The sequence below is a fragment of the Hippichthys cyanospilos genome, chromosome 1, assembly GCF_059441005.1.
Source record: "Hippichthys cyanospilos isolate Australia breed blue-spotted pipefish chromosome 1, RoL_Hcya_1.0, whole genome shotgun sequence".
In the NCBI taxonomy this organism is placed as follows: Eukaryota; Metazoa; Chordata; class Actinopteri; order Syngnathiformes; family Syngnathidae; genus Hippichthys; species Hippichthys cyanospilos.
The window spans coordinates 27,645,621-27,662,271 of record NC_142369.1 but is presented as its reverse complement, the minus strand read 5'-3'; the positions used below and the strand labels follow the sequence as shown (position 1 = coordinate 27,662,271).

Sequence of the window (16,651 nt, the reverse complement as noted above, 5' to 3'; positions counted from 1 at the left end):
CAGCTTGACACCTGTGTTGTAATATCGTCCTTCAATTACAAATGCATTGAAGTTCACCAGGGACAGGCAGAATAATAAATGCTTTACCTTTAGATGGCAGACAATAAACTAGTGTATCCAGTTGATGCTATTCGTAAGACAGCATAACTCATAGATTCCTGCAAGTATACCAGCTTTGTGGTCAACAAATACAATAGAACAAAATTTGACACAAAGTACATTTGTGAATTATATTGAGACAAGATCGTTATTATTATTTCAGTGTCATACTTTTTTTAAACAATTTTGTTTGATAGTTTAACTTCAAAATTTCAAGTGTAAAATTGGTCGATTCAAAAAAGGTGGGGAAACGCTGAAAAGACCAAGGTAAATTCAGTTGCAATTTCAAAATTCGACTGCAGAGCGCAGCAGAACATCAAGGGCCACGGATGCGAAAAATCGCTCAACAGACGAAGAAGATGTTTAGCTAAATTGACTAAACCAAGCCAGTTTTTGGTTGAGGACGCAAAATTCTAGTCGCCACTTTTTGTAACATATTTTTTGTTTGTCTTTTCTTTTTCTTGGTTCTAACGTATGTTCGTGTCACTAGACTAAAGGAAGTGGAGGGGCGGGAGCGATATGGGACTCCCGGTTTAAGATGGCGGTCACTCTGCACGTCGATCGTTTCTCTGTCTCTATGCAGGCTCCATCTAGCGCTATATAAAATGTCTATGATCTCCTCGACGTTGTAGACAAATATGGCGGAAACAAAAGAGGAGGTACCGCTAAGTGAAGCATATTTATCCAAGGAAATAAAAACGTTGACCCCCGAGGACGAAGCCAGGCTCGAAAGGCAACATTTTTGGAGGATAATCGACGCGTTTAGATTTTACAGGTATGGTTTTATGTTAAAATGTTTCCAAAAACAACAACTACAACATCAATAATGCATAACTCTTTTGCAGATGTGTTAATTCCTCTCTGCCCAATAATTTCCTCTCCTCTCTGCCCAATAATTTCCTCGCCCACTAAACTTTTTTGCTTATTTTTATTAGTGCACTTCATATGCTAATGTTGTCTGTTTTTAAAATGTTTCCCCACATCTTCATCCTTAAAAGAACGTTAACGTTTTCGACATTTGGAATAACTGACATGATGCGCGTACATCTTTCGCAACTGCCTGGATGGACAAATACCTTGCGAGTTGCACTCACCTCAGCAGCAAAATGTGTAGACCTCCGCCCATACGCATAGATGTCCGTGACCTTTTTATATCCCTTTTTATTATTTTTTTTTATTTTCTAGAAGCCATGTACAAGAGCACATCAATCGAGCCGAACGTCACTTTCGTAGTCTACCTCAGCGGCATCAAGACTTACTGCCGTCTGTACTCCCAAACCTGAGCCGCATCCGTCAGTGTGCTGACCACAACCATGATGTTCTTCAGGCCATCGTCGAGCACAGCATCCACATGTTTGAGAACATTGAGTATGGGGAGAGGGTCAGTACTTGTTTTCTGTACTTGAGTTGGGGTCTCTGTATACTTTGACTTCCTTCTATCGTCTAAACTGATGTATGCCAAGTTTGCTGAAGACTTTCTAGTAATTCTGAATATTTATCTGCATGTCTTAGCCAAGCATTTGACTGGTGATCTGTTAGTGTTCCCAAAGTCAAAGCAAAACACTGCTTCAGCATTCCTATGACAATGCAAACATTGTAGGCACTAGTTCTTACCCAAATGTGTCTTTATTGCCTTTTCAGGAGGAGCCGAAGAAGGTGCGCCCCTCCTCAACATTTGACATGGACAAGCTCAAGTCCACAATAAAGCAGTTTGTCAGAGACTGGAGCGAGGCAGGCCAGGGGGAGAGAGATTCCTGTTATCAGCCCATCATACAGGAGATTCAAAGGCACTTCCCCAGTGACAAATAGTAGGAAGCGCATTTATTTTCTTACAAATTAATGCAAGGATAGATTTGACAGAGGGATCATTCTGGTGGATAACTAGTGAAAGTTATCCATGTGATGTGATGTGTGTGTGTGTTTATATGTCAGTGATTTGTCTAAGGTCAGTGTGCTGGTACCGGGGGCTGGACTTGGTCGTCTAGCCTGGGAAATTGCTCGTCTAGGTTATGTTTGCCAGGGCAACGAATGGAGCTTCTTCATGCTTTTCTCTTCTAACTTTGTTCTGAATAGGTACATTGTTCACAGACAAAATCCTCCATTGCATGTTGATTACTTTCTTGTAATAATGTCAATTTTTCTTTCACGCAGGTGTGAAAATGTGAATTGTATGACACTGTTTCCCTGGATTCACCAGTTTAGCAACAATAAGAAATCTTCTGATCAGACACGGGCTATCAGATTTCCTGATGTCAATCCTCAGAGTCTCCCAAAAAATTCAGACTTTTCCATGGTTGCAGGAGACTTCTTAGAAGTCTACACTGATGCAGGTCAGTAAACTAATTTGGAAGATATGAATTGTATGCACACAAAGACAAAACTTTTGGTACCCTCCATTATAAAGGAAAACCCCACAGTTATCGCTCTTAAGGCTTTAATGTTTCAAAATGCATAATATCAAGCCTCAAAAGTTCTCATTATCAGATCTGAGACAAATTGGAGCCTTTTGGCAGGCAACATAAAAAAAAAAAAATTAAACAGTGAAGAAAAATAACAATCCTTACTGAAAGCCCCTATTCAGTTTGTTCTAAATGTAACCCTACTTCAGTGCACCTGATTCAAATAATCAGGATTTTATCAGGTTTGCAGGCTAGCTTTGCCTATCCAGTGCAGCATGGCTGCCCAAACTTTGTTGCCGTGAGATCTACTTTTCGATCGATCGGGGGGGGGCAAAATAAAGCACACTTATGGTACAAATACCCTATTATTTTGAAATTCTTCCGGGATGCATAGTCACAGCAACATTCAACCAACTTGATAATCATTTGATTCCCAGTTTTGGAACTGTGGATTTTTTTTTTTTCTCAATTGACGCATTTTTTTCCTTGATTGGGATTATTTTTCTTTGCTGAGTAATTTTATTTTATTTATTTATTTTTTTTGTGCGATTATCATGCGGGCGACCAAAATAGTAGGGGGGTCAACCACAAGCAACGCTTTGAGCACCCTGCAGTCGAGGGTGTCTTAAATCTGCATCAAGTACAGTGCAATTTTAGGACAGTGAAGACTTCCAGGTGCAGAATGTGCTTCCCAGGAGGCATTCGCTGTGGTCAAAAGCCAGAGGTCTTCCAACAGATAATAACCCCGAAAAACACAGCAGACCACAACCACAAAAAAAAAAAAAGACGACTAATCTGTCATCCCTGAACTCATTAAATCACGTTGAACATCTGAAAAGGGCAACTTCTAAACTTGAAAATGCGCGTGCCAAACCATACTTCGGTGCATAAATCCGACTGACAATTTGTTTAAAAAAAAAAAAGAAAAAAAAATATTTTTTTACTTGTGATACTTGAATTTATTTCAGTGAGGATTGTAGGTTTTATTTTTGGCTACTAAAAATATTGCAAAATTTGTGAATGAATGGCATACATGTGTTAGATTCTTGGGACTGTGTGGCTACGTGCTTCTTCATCGACACGGCTCATAATGTCATCCAGTATGTGGAGACCATTTGGAAGATTCTGAAACCTGGAGGAGTGTGGATCAACCTGGGTGAGTCTGCATCACAGTTTCAATCTCTAAACAATTAAAAATAAAATATTGTTGCATAGAATATGCATTTGAGGCTAAAAATGTGTTCTTATTTCTTTTCATTGTTCCCCCTCAGGTCCACTGTTGTACCATTTCGAGAACATGGCCAATGAACTCTCAGTGGAATTAAGCTATGAGGACATCAGGGCAGCTATGGTGAAAACTGGCTTCCACATAGTGGTAAGGTCAATAATTTGTCTCCATATGCCTGTCACAATAACACATTTTTTTTCACAGAAGATATCACAAGAAATGATAGTTGTAATTGTAAGCATTGTGCAAATGGGTGGCCCTGCTTATTTCTGTATTTTGTTTCCAGTTGAAGACATTGTCGCGTTTTAATTGGACTTTGAGGTTTGCTGCGTTATGACTTTTTTCATATGCATTTCTTCAATCTGTGTTGTGTTTACTGAAATCTGTGTGCTATTTGTCTTACAGATGGAGAATGAGTCTCTGCTAACCACCTACACGGAGAATGAGCGTTCAATGTTACGATACATTTATGACTGCATTCTTTTTGTGGCACGGAAACCAGAAAATCTGAACTCGAACCCCCAAGCAGCAAATACTCAACAGAATTCATCGCCAGCTGCCAAATCTCCACGACAAGACAACTTGGAATATTGTACGTGAGTGGAATTTTTTAGCCAAGGATGGTAAACTTCAATTGCCGTGGAAAGACTGGATTGCCGAGGAAGAATGGAACCTCAGAAAAAAAAGCAAAAACAAAAAAAAAAAGAAACAAAACAAGGACTTTGCCATCTTTTTGTCGCAGTCTGTTTCTAAGCCACCAAAAGTGTAATCAGCTCAGAAGTTAGGGAAGTACAAACTACATTTAATTTTGTCCAAAGATCATTTCATATTTATGACTAACAACGCGTTAACAGGGAATGAAGGCCCGATGCAGTCGCAAGTTGCTTTGTGCCACTTTGTGATAAACACATTTAGAAACATCATTTTTGAATATGTACTTGGCCACCAATAAAATCTTTGCAGAAAACACAATCGGTATTAAAAGTATTTGCACACCTGTTGAAATGGCTATAAAAAAAGAAAGATACAATTTAATTAAAGATAAATACATTTAAAAAAAATCAAACCCGATATAATTTGGTTGCACAGTTCTAAATGGGGATTTGGCTGTGTTCAAAATGAACCAATCACTTTCAAACTCCTACTGAATGGGAGTCATCAAAATAGATGGGAAAATAAAGCCATTGGCAAGCGCTGAGCATCTTGGGCGAATTGTATTAAAAATGTGTTTTTTGTTCTTCAAGCTTTATTTAGAGCAGTCCTCAAATAGTAGGGCGGGCCCCTGTGGGGATGCGGAGGATGGAACAGGTTTAAAAGTTATCATTAAGGCTTACAAATTGACTGTTGTTGGTTTCATTATTTTGCTCTTTTCCTTTTGTAAATGTTAAAAGTGTACAATTTCTGGCCACTTATACACATTTTTTTTCTATAAATAATGATTTTATTTACACTCACCACACCCAGCAAGTTCATGTTTTTGTGCATTTTGAGACCCACGGATACACAAAAAATTCAAGTATATGTGATTTATAAAGACTACTACCAGCTACTATAAGAGGAGAGTGTAGTTTCAGCTTGACTCCTGTAACATTTCTTTTTAAATACCTACAATACAACATTAGGAAGAGATGTCCAAACGTCATTGTCTCCATTCAGGAAACCTGTAATCAAAATGTCAGATATTCTATGCATCCATTATCTGTACTTTTTATATCTCGTGGGTGACAAGTGACTCTGGGCATACCCTTTAACAGCCAATCGTGGCGCATATGTAGACGAACAACCAATAACAAACTTAAAACAAACACTTAAACCAACTATACCCGTTTTTGGAATGTAGGAAGAAATCTGAGTTCTCAGAGACAACCCAAGGAGAACTTGCACTCCGCAAAGGGTGGCCGGAACCCGGATTTGAACTTAACGACCTCTGAACTGCGAGGCGGATATGCTAAGCAGTTGTTCATTGTGCCACTTCTCAGATGTTCACAGTAATTATACAAGGTAGTAAAACGATGCTCTACAGGAAGAAAAAAAACGATTACCTTTGTTGGTCGGTCCACTTGTTTTAATTTTCGAATCATGGGCAAATGTAAATTGTACCTAGAATAAGAGACCAGAGAGAGCACGAAAAGATTTTTCCCTTCCCTCCATGACAAGGCGGTAGACCGATGTTTCAACCTAACTAGAAAGTGTCAAAATATGAACTGTATAATTTATATTCAAATCAGAACATTTATTGTATTTTTGTGATTTTTTTTCCTCAGTTACTTATTCAGCAAGTTGTGCAAAAAGTCATGAAAATTTGGATAAATGGATAATTCATTCAAATGTTTACCAAAGGTCCAATCAGGTTCACTTGTAAATGTTTTCTATTTTTATGATTCATCCTTAAGTACGTATTTACCTCAAAACCTAAGATGTGAACTTTTTTGTGAATACTGTGTAAACTGTATTTACATTTACTGTAAATAACAAACATGAAAGGCCACATGAAACAACAAACATGAAACACCATATGAAACAACACATATGAAGACAGTAATTGACTACCCCACCCTTCATGAAACTGGTAACCTGATTTAGATCTATTTCTTGGCCGGTTCACATTTTGAAATTCTATCCATTCATCTCCCTTTTTAATGCAACTATCTTGTGTGGAAAATAAAGAAGACACAAGTCGCAGCTCCTTTTGCGGCTCGTAATGTAATCTAACGTGAGTTGCTTGCAGAATGTAGCTCAATTCTACCGTAGTCTAGGACAAAAATAAAGATCGTATTACTCTTGGAAGATCAAATACTTTACTAATGAATGAAAAATTTAGGAGGAAAAGTACAACAATCACTCATAACAAATTCTTAAAGTCTAAAATAAATGAACTTTAATAGTTAGATGCAAAAGACTATTGCAATCAATTACTGGGAAATGTGCAAATTCAGCACCAAACTGCAAACGAAAGACAATATTAAAATCAATTTCCAGGAAGTGTGCAATTCAGCATCAAATTGTATGTTTCAGTTTTTCAAAAAGTTTCAATTTGACCACGTTGTCGTTGTGTGAATGCAAGATTAGGGCGTACGTTGGTTGTAAAACAAACAAACAAAAAATAAACAATTTGCTACATCTTTGGAATTTTTTTTCCCTGAGTTAGTTGATTTTACTGATTTCCAGCTTTACCCTGGTTTTTAATTAGCTTTTCTATTATATTCCAGGTTTTGGACCCTTGTAACAGAAATAAATGATCAACCTCATTTGTACGCAACAATGTAAAAATTTGACATGTAAATATGGATTTTATGAAACAGTTAATGCCACATTTGGTAGGGCTTTGTTTAGACATTTGCAATAAATCAGATGTTGTTTCCAGATGTTATGAATCTGGCAAAAGTCAATCAAGCTATTTTCAAAAACGGAGAAGCAAAACATGCAGGTTTGCGGCTTTCGAGTACTGGACTTTGGGAATTGCAATGGTGTCGTGTGTGCTGACACATTTAAAATAAGTTTAATGGGACTTAAATGTGATTGATCACTCTGAATCCAGTCATAGCCGGATTAAAAGAGAGTACGTAAACATGTGCAACCACATTATCTCATCGAGACTTTATAAAATTAAGTTAATTATAAAATTGTCTCGGTCTCATTCTTTCATGTGACAAAGATGTATATAGCAGTAGAAGACTGTAGACATACTTATATATCTCCCATGTCTCTTCGATGTCTTAGTTAGGAAAAAAAATTATGGCACGTGTAAGTTTTTTACTTTCTCCATATTTTTTTCCAATGGTGGAAAGAATATCCGTCTCCTCTAAGGCCTGCCTTTAAACTAAAATTTTGGTCACTGTTTGCTTTGGAGGTAAACTATGCAAAATTGTCTCATGTATTGATGAAACTTTGACAGCCAAAATACCGTCAACATTGTTAGCAACATCAGTGTCTTGCTCGAGGGCACCACAGCTGTGTGTAGGGGGATGTCAGCATCCCTTATTGTCACTGCTACTGATTAATGCTGCCCAGGAATGTGTGTATTTGAAAAAATAAAATGCATATATTTGCTACATTTGTAACACATGGACCAGTGGTCAGCACATCTGTCGCTAAGATCTGCAGTTCCGGTTTTAAATCTTGACTCATCTGCGTGTGTGTTCGTGAGTGTGTGTGTGTGTGTGTGTGTGTGTGTGTGTGTGTGTGTTTGTGTTATGGACTCTTCTCACTATAACATGTTTAGGCTAACTGAAGCCTCAAAATTGTCCAAAGTTGCAATCGTGTTCATGGTTTATGTGCCCCGCGAGTCGCTGCTGACCAGTCCAGGTTCTCCCATAGTTGCCAGAATCAGCAGGAGTAACCTTGAGCTGACCTGCAACTATATTGAAGACAGATACCATGCTACATTCCAAATGGAACAAAAGTGGTCTTTGACATGGATCATTCATGAATATGTTGTAGAAGCTTGCTACAGCCAGATATTGTTTGTTTGTACTTTAATAACAATATGATAATGTTTGCATGGTGGCCGAGTTGTTGGCAGAGGTTGTGAGTTCAACTCTGGCTCTGCCCTTCCTGTGTGGAGTTTGCATGTTCCCCTGGGTCCTGCATGGGTTTTCTCCAGTTATTTTGGTTTCCTCCCGCACTCCCCAAAACCTGCTGGAGAAGTGTATTGTATGTACTCCAAAATCGCCCTTATGTGTGTTAATGGTGAGTGTGAATGGCTGTTTGTCTCTGTGTGCCTTGCGATTGGCTGGAAACCAATTCAGGGTGTACCCCGCCGACTGCTCCAAGACAGCTCGGTTAGGCTCTAGTGCACCCCCCTGTGACCGTATTTGGAATAAACAGTCAAGTTGAGGGATGATCATGTGTTTGAGGGTTATGTTTGTAGAATTAGGGCAACATTCATTTTGACCAGTGATAACTATTTCCATAGCCTACTCCCGAAAATATGTACCTGATATTCTAATTCGATATATTTGTAGGTATGATTGTGTATTTGTGGTAAAACCTCTTGTTAAAGCTCAAGACTCTTTTCACGCAGATGAAAAAAAAACAAAACAATTGCAAGTAATGACTGATGCGTAACTTTTCTGTGCCTTGCTCAAGAGTGCATCAGCTCGATGATTAATGCGTTTTCAGATGTGCAATTTATTGTCAATTTTAAACACAGATTAAGAGTTCTATGTTGTATGTCTAATTTTGAATTACTTACGAGTTTGTAATATATTTATTGTAGTAGTTTGGGCGTCCTTGTATTTTTCTTGATGGATTTTATTCTTGATTTCAAATGCTCCTGAAAAACAAATGCATACAGTTCCAACATGGCGGCCTAAATGCGCATCTCACTCGTCGGAAATTTGTTTTACTTCTTTAAAGGGCGGGGCCAAGCTTTGACACTATAATTTGATTGGTCAGTTACAACAGCGCCGAAAACATCAACTTCCGCTTCTGTGTGGTTCGGTGAGTTTTGCCGTAAGTAACTTTCAGCGTTTGCGCATTTTTGCACTTTTAAAGATTGCACCATCATGGCAAAGAGACACTCCGACGACACCTTATTTCATCAATTACCCGCTAAAAGAAAATTCAGATCGTTTTGTCGTGTTGTTGACCAGCAGCTGCAGGCGGTGGCTGCGAACGGGGCTGTGAGCACATCATGCACACTGGCTTTGTTGAGTGACTGTTGTAGAAAAAGGCGACGCGGCACGGAAATTCCAGATGTCTCTGAAGATGTAGCACCTCTGTATCTCAAGGGGACAAAACCTGACAAGCATATGGAGAGTATGTCGCATGGGCTGACGTGCAAACGTTCGAATGAGCATCTTGACTCCAACATAGCCATTAAACGACGCCGAGAGGAGTCCGTTGAATTGGTGACAGATGCTGCTGATAAAATTTACAATAAAGTAAGTCAACTAAAAGTGTAAAATAAAAAAAAAAAAACAGTAAAGTTCAATTTTCTACCACTAGATGTCACCCTTTCCCATAATATGGCTTATCTGTGTAAACCTTTAAAAAAAATTATATTTTTTTGCGTTTCTTGTTTGACCCTCATTTTTGCAAACTTTTTCAGACAGACGTCGATTCTGAAGATTGCGCGTACAACTCTTTTCAGTACTGGAGGGCCCCTCTGCCGCAACTTGACCTGTCGCTGCTTGGAGAAACCACAGAACATTGTCAAATAAAACACAGTTCAACAGTCAGAAACGCTTTGGATGCAATGGAGACCTGACATTGTGACATCACATCAGTGAGCGACTTTGAACAAAGACTGCTGGAAATATATCTAAGATGTGTTGCTGTCAACTTGAATTGTAATGCGGAAAGATCGACTACAATCGTTGTCTTTTTTTTTTTTTTTTACTTGGGTTAATGTCATTTGTAGTACAGTACTAGGGTTTCGAGAAGATGTCCAAAGTTGTCCTACAGGTGAAGAACTTTATTTTTTTTATTTTATGTTTTCCTCTTACGAGCCTGACACTGAAGACTTTGGTAACTGTTGTGTGTCGAATTTTTTTGATAGTTATACTGCTTGGGAAAAATAACACAATAACCAATTGTAAATTCTCATGACTCAATAAGTTGCCTTTGGTTCATTAATTTGAATGTTTATGCGTCAACATGCCACATTTGTTAACGATTACCCTCTAATAAAGACAACGAACGAAACAGTTGGAGACGATCTTGTGTACTAAAATATTAGATTTGGGCATCTACAACGTGTACACTATATGCACACTGTACTCACGTGGAGCGCGCATTGAGTTAAAAAAAGCGGGCGGTGAAATGAGAACTGGATGAGGAAAAGCGGTGGCAAGTGAAGGCAGAGACGACGAACGTCTGAAGTATTCTTTCAAAGACTTAGTCATTACCCTTTGGACCGCTAATGGCTGATAACAGGGCCACTCTTGGTCATTGATCGGCTACAAATAATACTTATGAAGGCGTCCTTGAAACGCTCTGCGGAAGTACACGTGTAAACAACTGTATTCCTCCAACTATGGTAAGTTGCTGAGCAGTCTACTCAACAATTATAAAAAACAGCAAAAGTGTAACACGTACTGAACACTGTAGTTGAATTTTAATTCCGTTTATTAATGTAGAACTCTAGCTAATGTTAATACAACAGTATCCTGGCAGTATGATTTTGGCTAAGACACTATTAGTAATAGTATGCATTGTGAAACCATTTTGGTTACAGCACCCTAACTTCCAACATCTGTTGTTTGTATGAGTAATCTCAACGTCGAATGTGCAATGAAATTTGACGCAGACGGTCTTGTTAGGCAAAAAAAAACAAAAACTTTGTTTGGCACAATTGAGACGTTCTGTAGTGGCGATGTTGTCGAGCCATGTACTTTCCTGAGTGTAAATGCTTGTACTTTTTTAAAAAAAAATGTAGACAATGTAGGCAATTAACATTGATCTGTCACGTTTAGTGCAAACAAACCAATAAATACTTTGGAAAAAAATCTGGCTGTGCATCCGGGAGAGGGCACCAATTGCAAACATGTAGACGAATCTCAGGAAAGGGATGTGATGTATGTTTCCTTCCAAACAATACTTCAGGTCTGGTAATTCTTTAAAGTCGCTCGAAATAGTCATTCTCCCCTGGGAGCCAAAATAAAAAAGGATTAGTCAAGTTCAGCTCTGCACAGCAACAGTTGTAAGTCTATATATTAACCATACAGTGTGTGCAATACATCGACAAAATTATAAACCTCACACTAACTCCTCTATTTTTTGAGCTTCAGCGATCCAACGCTTTTTCTTTATTTTTTTTATAATGCACACAAAAGGCCTATATTTCTCATGTTAAAAAAAAAAAAATATATATATATATATATATATATATATTAATATATATATATATATATATATATATATATATATATATATATATATATATATATATATATATATATATATATATATATATATATATATATATATATATATATATATATATATATATATATATATATATATATATATATATATATATATATATATACACACACACACACAGTATATTCACAAGAACAGTTCTATCAAATATGTTTTTCTGACGTTTTATGTGTCTGAATTTTTTTTTATTAACCTTAGGTTAACCTGCTGAGGGCTACAATGAGTACCATTCTTTTTGTGCAGGGCTGCTGAACCACAATTCAAAAGAAATGTCAGATTTTCATCATTAAAGTGTAGTTATGATGTTTGCCACACTCTAGCTAGTTCTGTACTTCAGCTATGTCTTTCAAAATTGTGTCCACATGGCTATTAGAAGTTTTGAGTGTGTCCTACACCTTAGTGTCCAAAGTTGAAGGTATTAAATTGTTAAAGCAAAAAAAAAAAAAATCATGTTTTATTCTCCCACCCACTAAAAATTGAAATAAATTGGAACTGTGCAATTCCTTTAAATTCCCATGATTTGAAGATACATATCGAGAGCTCCGTTCTTTCACAGATTTGTCATAAACTGCTCTCATCAAAACGCCATTTTCTGGCTAATGATTTTGAATACCGTGAGTATATTCATCAGCTTTACTGTTAGCTCTTTTGGGAACATTCAACATTCCCCTTCCTGATTGCAGTCACACATGTCATGGATTGAGGAAACCTTCACCAAGAGAGAATGTGTGAAGTTTATCCCCACTTCCAGAGAGCTACACAGGTATACATGCACATTTCCTTCATGACATTTTGGAACACCCTGTACTATATTTACTCATTTATTCAGTTACCTTTCAGGAGTACAATTTGCTCAGGCCATTATTCCAGGAAGGTGGCAATCTAATTTTATCAGAGAAAATAATTGATTTTAGCAGCTAGATTTATTTCCAGAAACAAGAACTACATGGTCTTATTGGGAGTGATTTCCCACTTCTTCCAGATGCATTCCAGTATGTCAAGTATGCCAAAACCTGATCAGGTATGATTTAAGAATAATTGCAAATGTATGCAATTACAACATATTTCATGCAACTTACAACTCATTAGCAGTTTTTGTGAATTACTGCACTAGTCATACATTTAATGTGATTTTGCCAGTATAACTTTTGAGTCATATTCTCAGTTTTGCTTTTGTTTTCGCTTCACTTTCATTTCTTCTGTCAAATGTCAAATTATTTGATATGATACAAAGTCAAAATACATTTAACTACACCGTGACTTACTCTCCTTTCTAATGAAAATATTGTTCGTCTAGGTGTTGTTGTGGTCGACTACTGATGGAACACTCTTGGCAAGAGGGACCTCCCCCCACAGTCATCTTTCCTGGTCCTGAACAGGATGAGCTGGAGGACTGGTCTTTGGAGCAACACACCAGAGCCAGTCCTACCAATGCCTATGGGACCATAGACTTTCAGGACAGTGCCACACGTGTCTGCCGGGCCAAGGTTTGTTATTACATAGCGCAGTCTGTTGGTCCTGTACCCATATATTTTTTTAAGTGTGACAGCCATGCCCATGGCTGGATGACAACTTGCAGGAAAATTTCCGAGGCTTGTTTCAAAACAGTTTTAGACCAGTTATCAGACTATCATAGATTAAGCAAAATGATTACCATGTGCCAATTATCCATCCATTCATCCATCCATCCATCCTTCGGCATGACTCCGAGCCCCCCCCCCCAGTTTGCCAATCTTAGGTGTCCAAAACACGCGGCCACAAAATTGGTGACACGACTACAAAGCTGATCATCAAACTGCGACCTAATGTATCCTGGTGCCAAGTTCACAAATAGACACCCATATGTTTGAAATTGGTGTTTTGTTATTGACAATCCATGATGAGCATAGAAGTCAAACGCAGAACACTGCTTGGATTTAGATTGGCAGGTCTCACCGTCATTGCCCATGTGAGCATTGACGTCCCCATGAGTAACGAGGGAGTCTCCAGAGGGAGCGCTGTCCAGAAAACACAATGCAAAACTTTCATTCATCATCAAGGGTCTGTTGCAAACTCGGAAAATGAAATGGAGCGTTAAACTCCATATGCTTTCTCAATAGTTTGTGCGGGTGGCCGTGGACTCAAAGCCAGAGGCGCTCCTCCAGCTGCTGCTGAGGGAATGGCAGATGGATAGACCCAAGCTCCTACTTACTGTCCATGGAGGACATGGCAACTTCACCCTTCCTCCCAAAGTCCAACAAGCCTTCAGTAAAGGCCTGATTATTGCAGCCCGCAGCACAGGTGCTTGGATACTGACTGATGGTATTAATACTGGTAAGTTTTATTTTCAGAGGTGGGCATTTTCAATTTTTTTTTGCTGGTCCGTCAGTCGTCAGCCGCTATTTTCCAAGCCGAAAATTCTTATTTAATTCTTATTTAAAAAGCAAAATAACACAAACATCTCTTAAGACATCATTCTAACCGTTGTTTTTTTTACTTTAGGGTTATACAATGAATACGCTGCGTAAGAATGTGTACAGTATGTATTTCCGTTCAGGAAGCCATGACTGAAACGCAGCACAAATATTGACCTTCCAGCCAGGCTGGCCACTTTTAATGAGGACAGTGTTGCTGACGTCAAAGTCCCTTTCTCTCTTAATTGTAACCCTGCATACGAATCATCTAGCACTTAGCACACAATTCGTGCATGCATGTATGTATGTTTGCGGTCTAGTTAGACTGTGTTTACACTTCCATACTCCCAAGTAAAAAGCAGTTTCAAAATTCTCAGAAATGTGGGAGAATTAACTGGGTGAGGAATCAAACATCATTACCAACTGTGACAGGTGATACAGGTAGTGACAGATTAAAATGATGGACCAAATCCACTGTTTTGTTTCGTTTTAGTCCGTTGTTCTTAAAGTGTTTTTGTCATTCAGTGGTCCGTTGCCATAACATGTACCGACGGACAGTCTGTTGGTACTGACAAACTGCCCGCCGCTGGTTATTTTGACAAAATGATCTGCATTCCAACCTGAGTAATGCCGCTTTTCCCGGCAAAACCATGCACATTTAAAAAGTTTATTGACATGCCCAGGTCCATACATTACGGTATATGATTGTAAGACCAGTAATTCCCATCTCGTGTGTCATAACACATCAACAACAGAAAACGGTCCAATTTCACTTAATTTGTAAAAACAAAAATTGTCTACACTATACATTTGTTCACCTACCTATGCCAGATACATACCATATAATGGAATGGTGTTTTTGCTGGACAATCAACTACTCCTGCCATCTTGTCTAGGTGTGTCCAAGTATGTGGGTGAGGCAGTGAAAACCTTTGGTGGCCACAACCTGCGAAAGAGGAACACAATTGGGATCACTCCTTGGGGAGTGATAGACAACAACACAGATCTTATAGGAAGAGACGTGCGTATTCTTTGTTCATAGAATTTTACGGTATACTGCATGTCCTCCTCTTCATTACTCAGGTCTTCAGGCCATACCAGCCACTGGGCAACCCTTTGAGCAAGAGGTCCTATCTTAACAGTTTCCATTCCCATTTTCTTCTGGTCGATGATGGAACGGTAGGAAAATATGGCTGCCAAGAAGGCTTGTGGAAGAAGCTGGAGAAACACATTCAACAGCTGAAGATCCACCCCCGTGAGTCAAGTGTTATTGTTTACAGTTAAAGGACAGGTCAAAAGAGCAGTTATTCCACAGAACTGGGTAGTTGTTTTACTATTGTGATTTATTTTCATGTTTTGGTCGGATTCATCTGCAAGACTGCATTATGCTGTGCTGCTATTAAATTATACTGCATTTATATGTCGCTGAAACGCGTGAGCTGTGCTTTTTCAATAACACATGCTACAGTGGAAATGCATCTGCGTTCATCGCTTCATGGCAGTGCCCTTTGTTGTTCTCCATAGGATTGAACCAACGAGTGCCGATGGTGTGTGTGGTAGTTGAAGGAGGGCCTGTCATTGTGTCCACTGTGCTGGACTACGTCAGCAATAACCCACCTGTCCCAGTCTTTGTGTTTGAGGGATCTGGAAGGGCTGCGGACCTGTTTGCCTTTTTATATAAGCACACTGATATTGACAGGTAGGTATGTATTTGTCTACTGGATCAAGTGGAGAAGGCAGGGTTTAGTTTGAAAAAAAAAATGCTTACAAGCGATTTCTCCCATTGTAATTTTCATAAAGGCAAATTCGTGTGTTTTAGGCAGTTAGATGCAGACATTAAACAGGGCTTCCTCGTAAGGATCGGAGAGGTGTTTGGAATCGATAGAAACGAAGCGTCTCACCTATACACTCTCCTTCTGGAATGTATGGATCACAGACAATCTGTGGGTGAAAGAACAATTAGATTTGTTATGATTGCTTACATGTCCGGAATGCACAAGTATATCACATTCCCGTTTTCAGATAACCATCTTTGATTCAGAGTCAGAAGACCAGATGGCCCCAGATGCCGCCATTTTGAACACTATTCTCAAGGGTGCTTACCTTCGCTTGTTAATTTGTAACTAATAAGGTGTAAAATGAAGTGTTTACATTTTTTTGCCTTCATCCATGTATGAACAGGCACCAAGGCCAGTGCTGCAGAGCAGCTGAGTATGACTCTAGCCTGGGACAGGGCTGACATAGCACAAAAAAATGTCTTGGTGTATGGACAACATTGGCAGGTAAAACCAATCCAAAGTTTTAATGGCCAACTCATATTTAGTCCCGACATCATTTTTTTTGTTTTAATCTGTCTATTTACATCTCCTGTTAAGTGGTCTGTATCTGGTGTCACTCACATCCCTATAGAAACGTTTAAGTGAAATTACTAAATAATCTGACACACCAAAAATTACAAGCCAGGTGTTTAATCAATGATTGGATCAATACTGTACATTTTTAATCAAATTACAACAGTACTTAGTCTTCATCTTACTGTGCACATTTTGACACCAAGATGACACCTAAGTGATCAACACACTCTTTACTTGTAATCAAGTCAAATAGAATTGTGAAAGCTGTGAGAGATTACCACTGTTAATTCA

General features: G+C 38.6%; 3 protein-coding genes across 5 annotated transcripts in view; all 3 read left to right on the top strand.

Moving 5' to 3' along the window:
• Positions 1–486: 486 nt before the first annotated feature.
• Positions 487–7,791, top strand: carnmt1 (carnosine N-methyltransferase 1). 2 transcript variants are annotated; one of them, XM_088433634.1, is made up of 9 exons: positions 487–874; positions 1,285–1,480; positions 1,741–1,907; positions 2,032–2,172; positions 2,251–2,429; positions 3,541–3,654; positions 3,770–3,873; positions 4,013–4,047; positions 4,132–4,299. In XM_088433634.1, the coding sequence occupies exons 1-9, from the start codon at positions 738–740 to the stop codon at positions 4,151–4,153; spliced, it is 1,095 nt and encodes a 364-aa protein (XP_088289760.1). In that variant the 5' UTR covers positions 487–737; the 3' UTR covers positions 4,154–4,299. The 2 variants fall into 2 exon arrangements, with proteins under 2 accessions (XP_088289760.1, XP_088289753.1); XM_088433627.1 differs by lacking the exon at positions 4,013–4,047 and having other exon boundaries at positions 488–874; positions 4,132–7,791.
• Positions 7,792–9,131: 1,340 nt separating this feature from the next.
• LOC148429958 (uncharacterized) lies at positions 9,132–10,374 on the top strand. Its single transcript, XM_088433647.1, has 2 exons — positions 9,132–9,611; positions 9,779–10,374. Exons 1-2 carry the CDS (start codon positions 9,234–9,236, stop codon positions 9,935–9,937), a joined length of 537 nt encoding a protein of 178 aa, XP_088289773.1. The 5' UTR covers positions 9,132–9,233; the 3' UTR covers positions 9,938–10,374.
• A 137-nt stretch (positions 10,375–10,511) lies between these two features.
• The window catches only part of trpm6 (transient receptor potential cation channel, subfamily M, member 6), a 19,170-nt gene continuing 13,030 nt past the window's right edge, over positions 10,512–16,651 (top strand). For both annotated transcript variants that reach the window (XM_088433599.1, XM_088433596.1), the window contains exons 1-11: positions 10,512–10,708; positions 12,297–12,376; positions 12,596–12,634; positions 12,911–13,100; positions 13,713–13,926; positions 14,903–15,027; positions 15,090–15,261; positions 15,531–15,705; positions 15,826–15,949; positions 16,029–16,101; positions 16,188–16,288. In XM_088433599.1, the coding sequence (XP_088289725.1) occupies positions 10,706–10,708; positions 12,297–12,376; positions 12,596–12,634; positions 12,911–13,100; positions 13,713–13,926; positions 14,903–15,027; positions 15,090–15,261; positions 15,531–15,705; positions 15,826–15,949; positions 16,029–16,101; positions 16,188–16,288 (1,296 nt within the window). In that variant the 5' untranslated portion in view covers positions 10,512–10,705. The remainder of the gene's footprint in view (positions 10,709–12,296; positions 12,377–12,595; positions 12,635–12,910; positions 13,101–13,712; positions 13,927–14,902; positions 15,028–15,089; positions 15,262–15,530; positions 15,706–15,825; positions 15,950–16,028; positions 16,102–16,187; positions 16,289–16,651) is intronic.

Excerpts from the sequence above, each read along its gene's own strand:
- carnmt1 (XM_088433627.1), top strand. The coding sequence starts at position 738 with ATGGCGGAAACAAAAGAGGAGGTACCGCTAAGTGAAGCATATTTATCC. Across the intron at positions 3,655-3,769 it reads AGGAGTGTGGATCAACCTGG|GTCCACTGTTGTACCATTTC; the intron begins GTGAGTCTGCAT and ends GTTCCCCCTCAG. Across the intron at positions 3,874-4,131 it reads AAACTGGCTTCCACATAGTG|ATGGAGAATGAGTCTCTGCT; the intron begins GTAAGGTCAATA and ends TTTGTCTTACAG.
- LOC148429958 (XM_088433647.1), top strand. The coding sequence starts at position 9,234 with ATGGCAAAGAGACACTCCGACGACACCTTATTTCATCAATTACCCGCT. Across the intron at positions 9,612-9,778 it reads CTGATAAAATTTACAATAAA|ACAGACGTCGATTCTGAAGA; the intron begins GTAAGTCAACTA and ends AAACTTTTTCAG.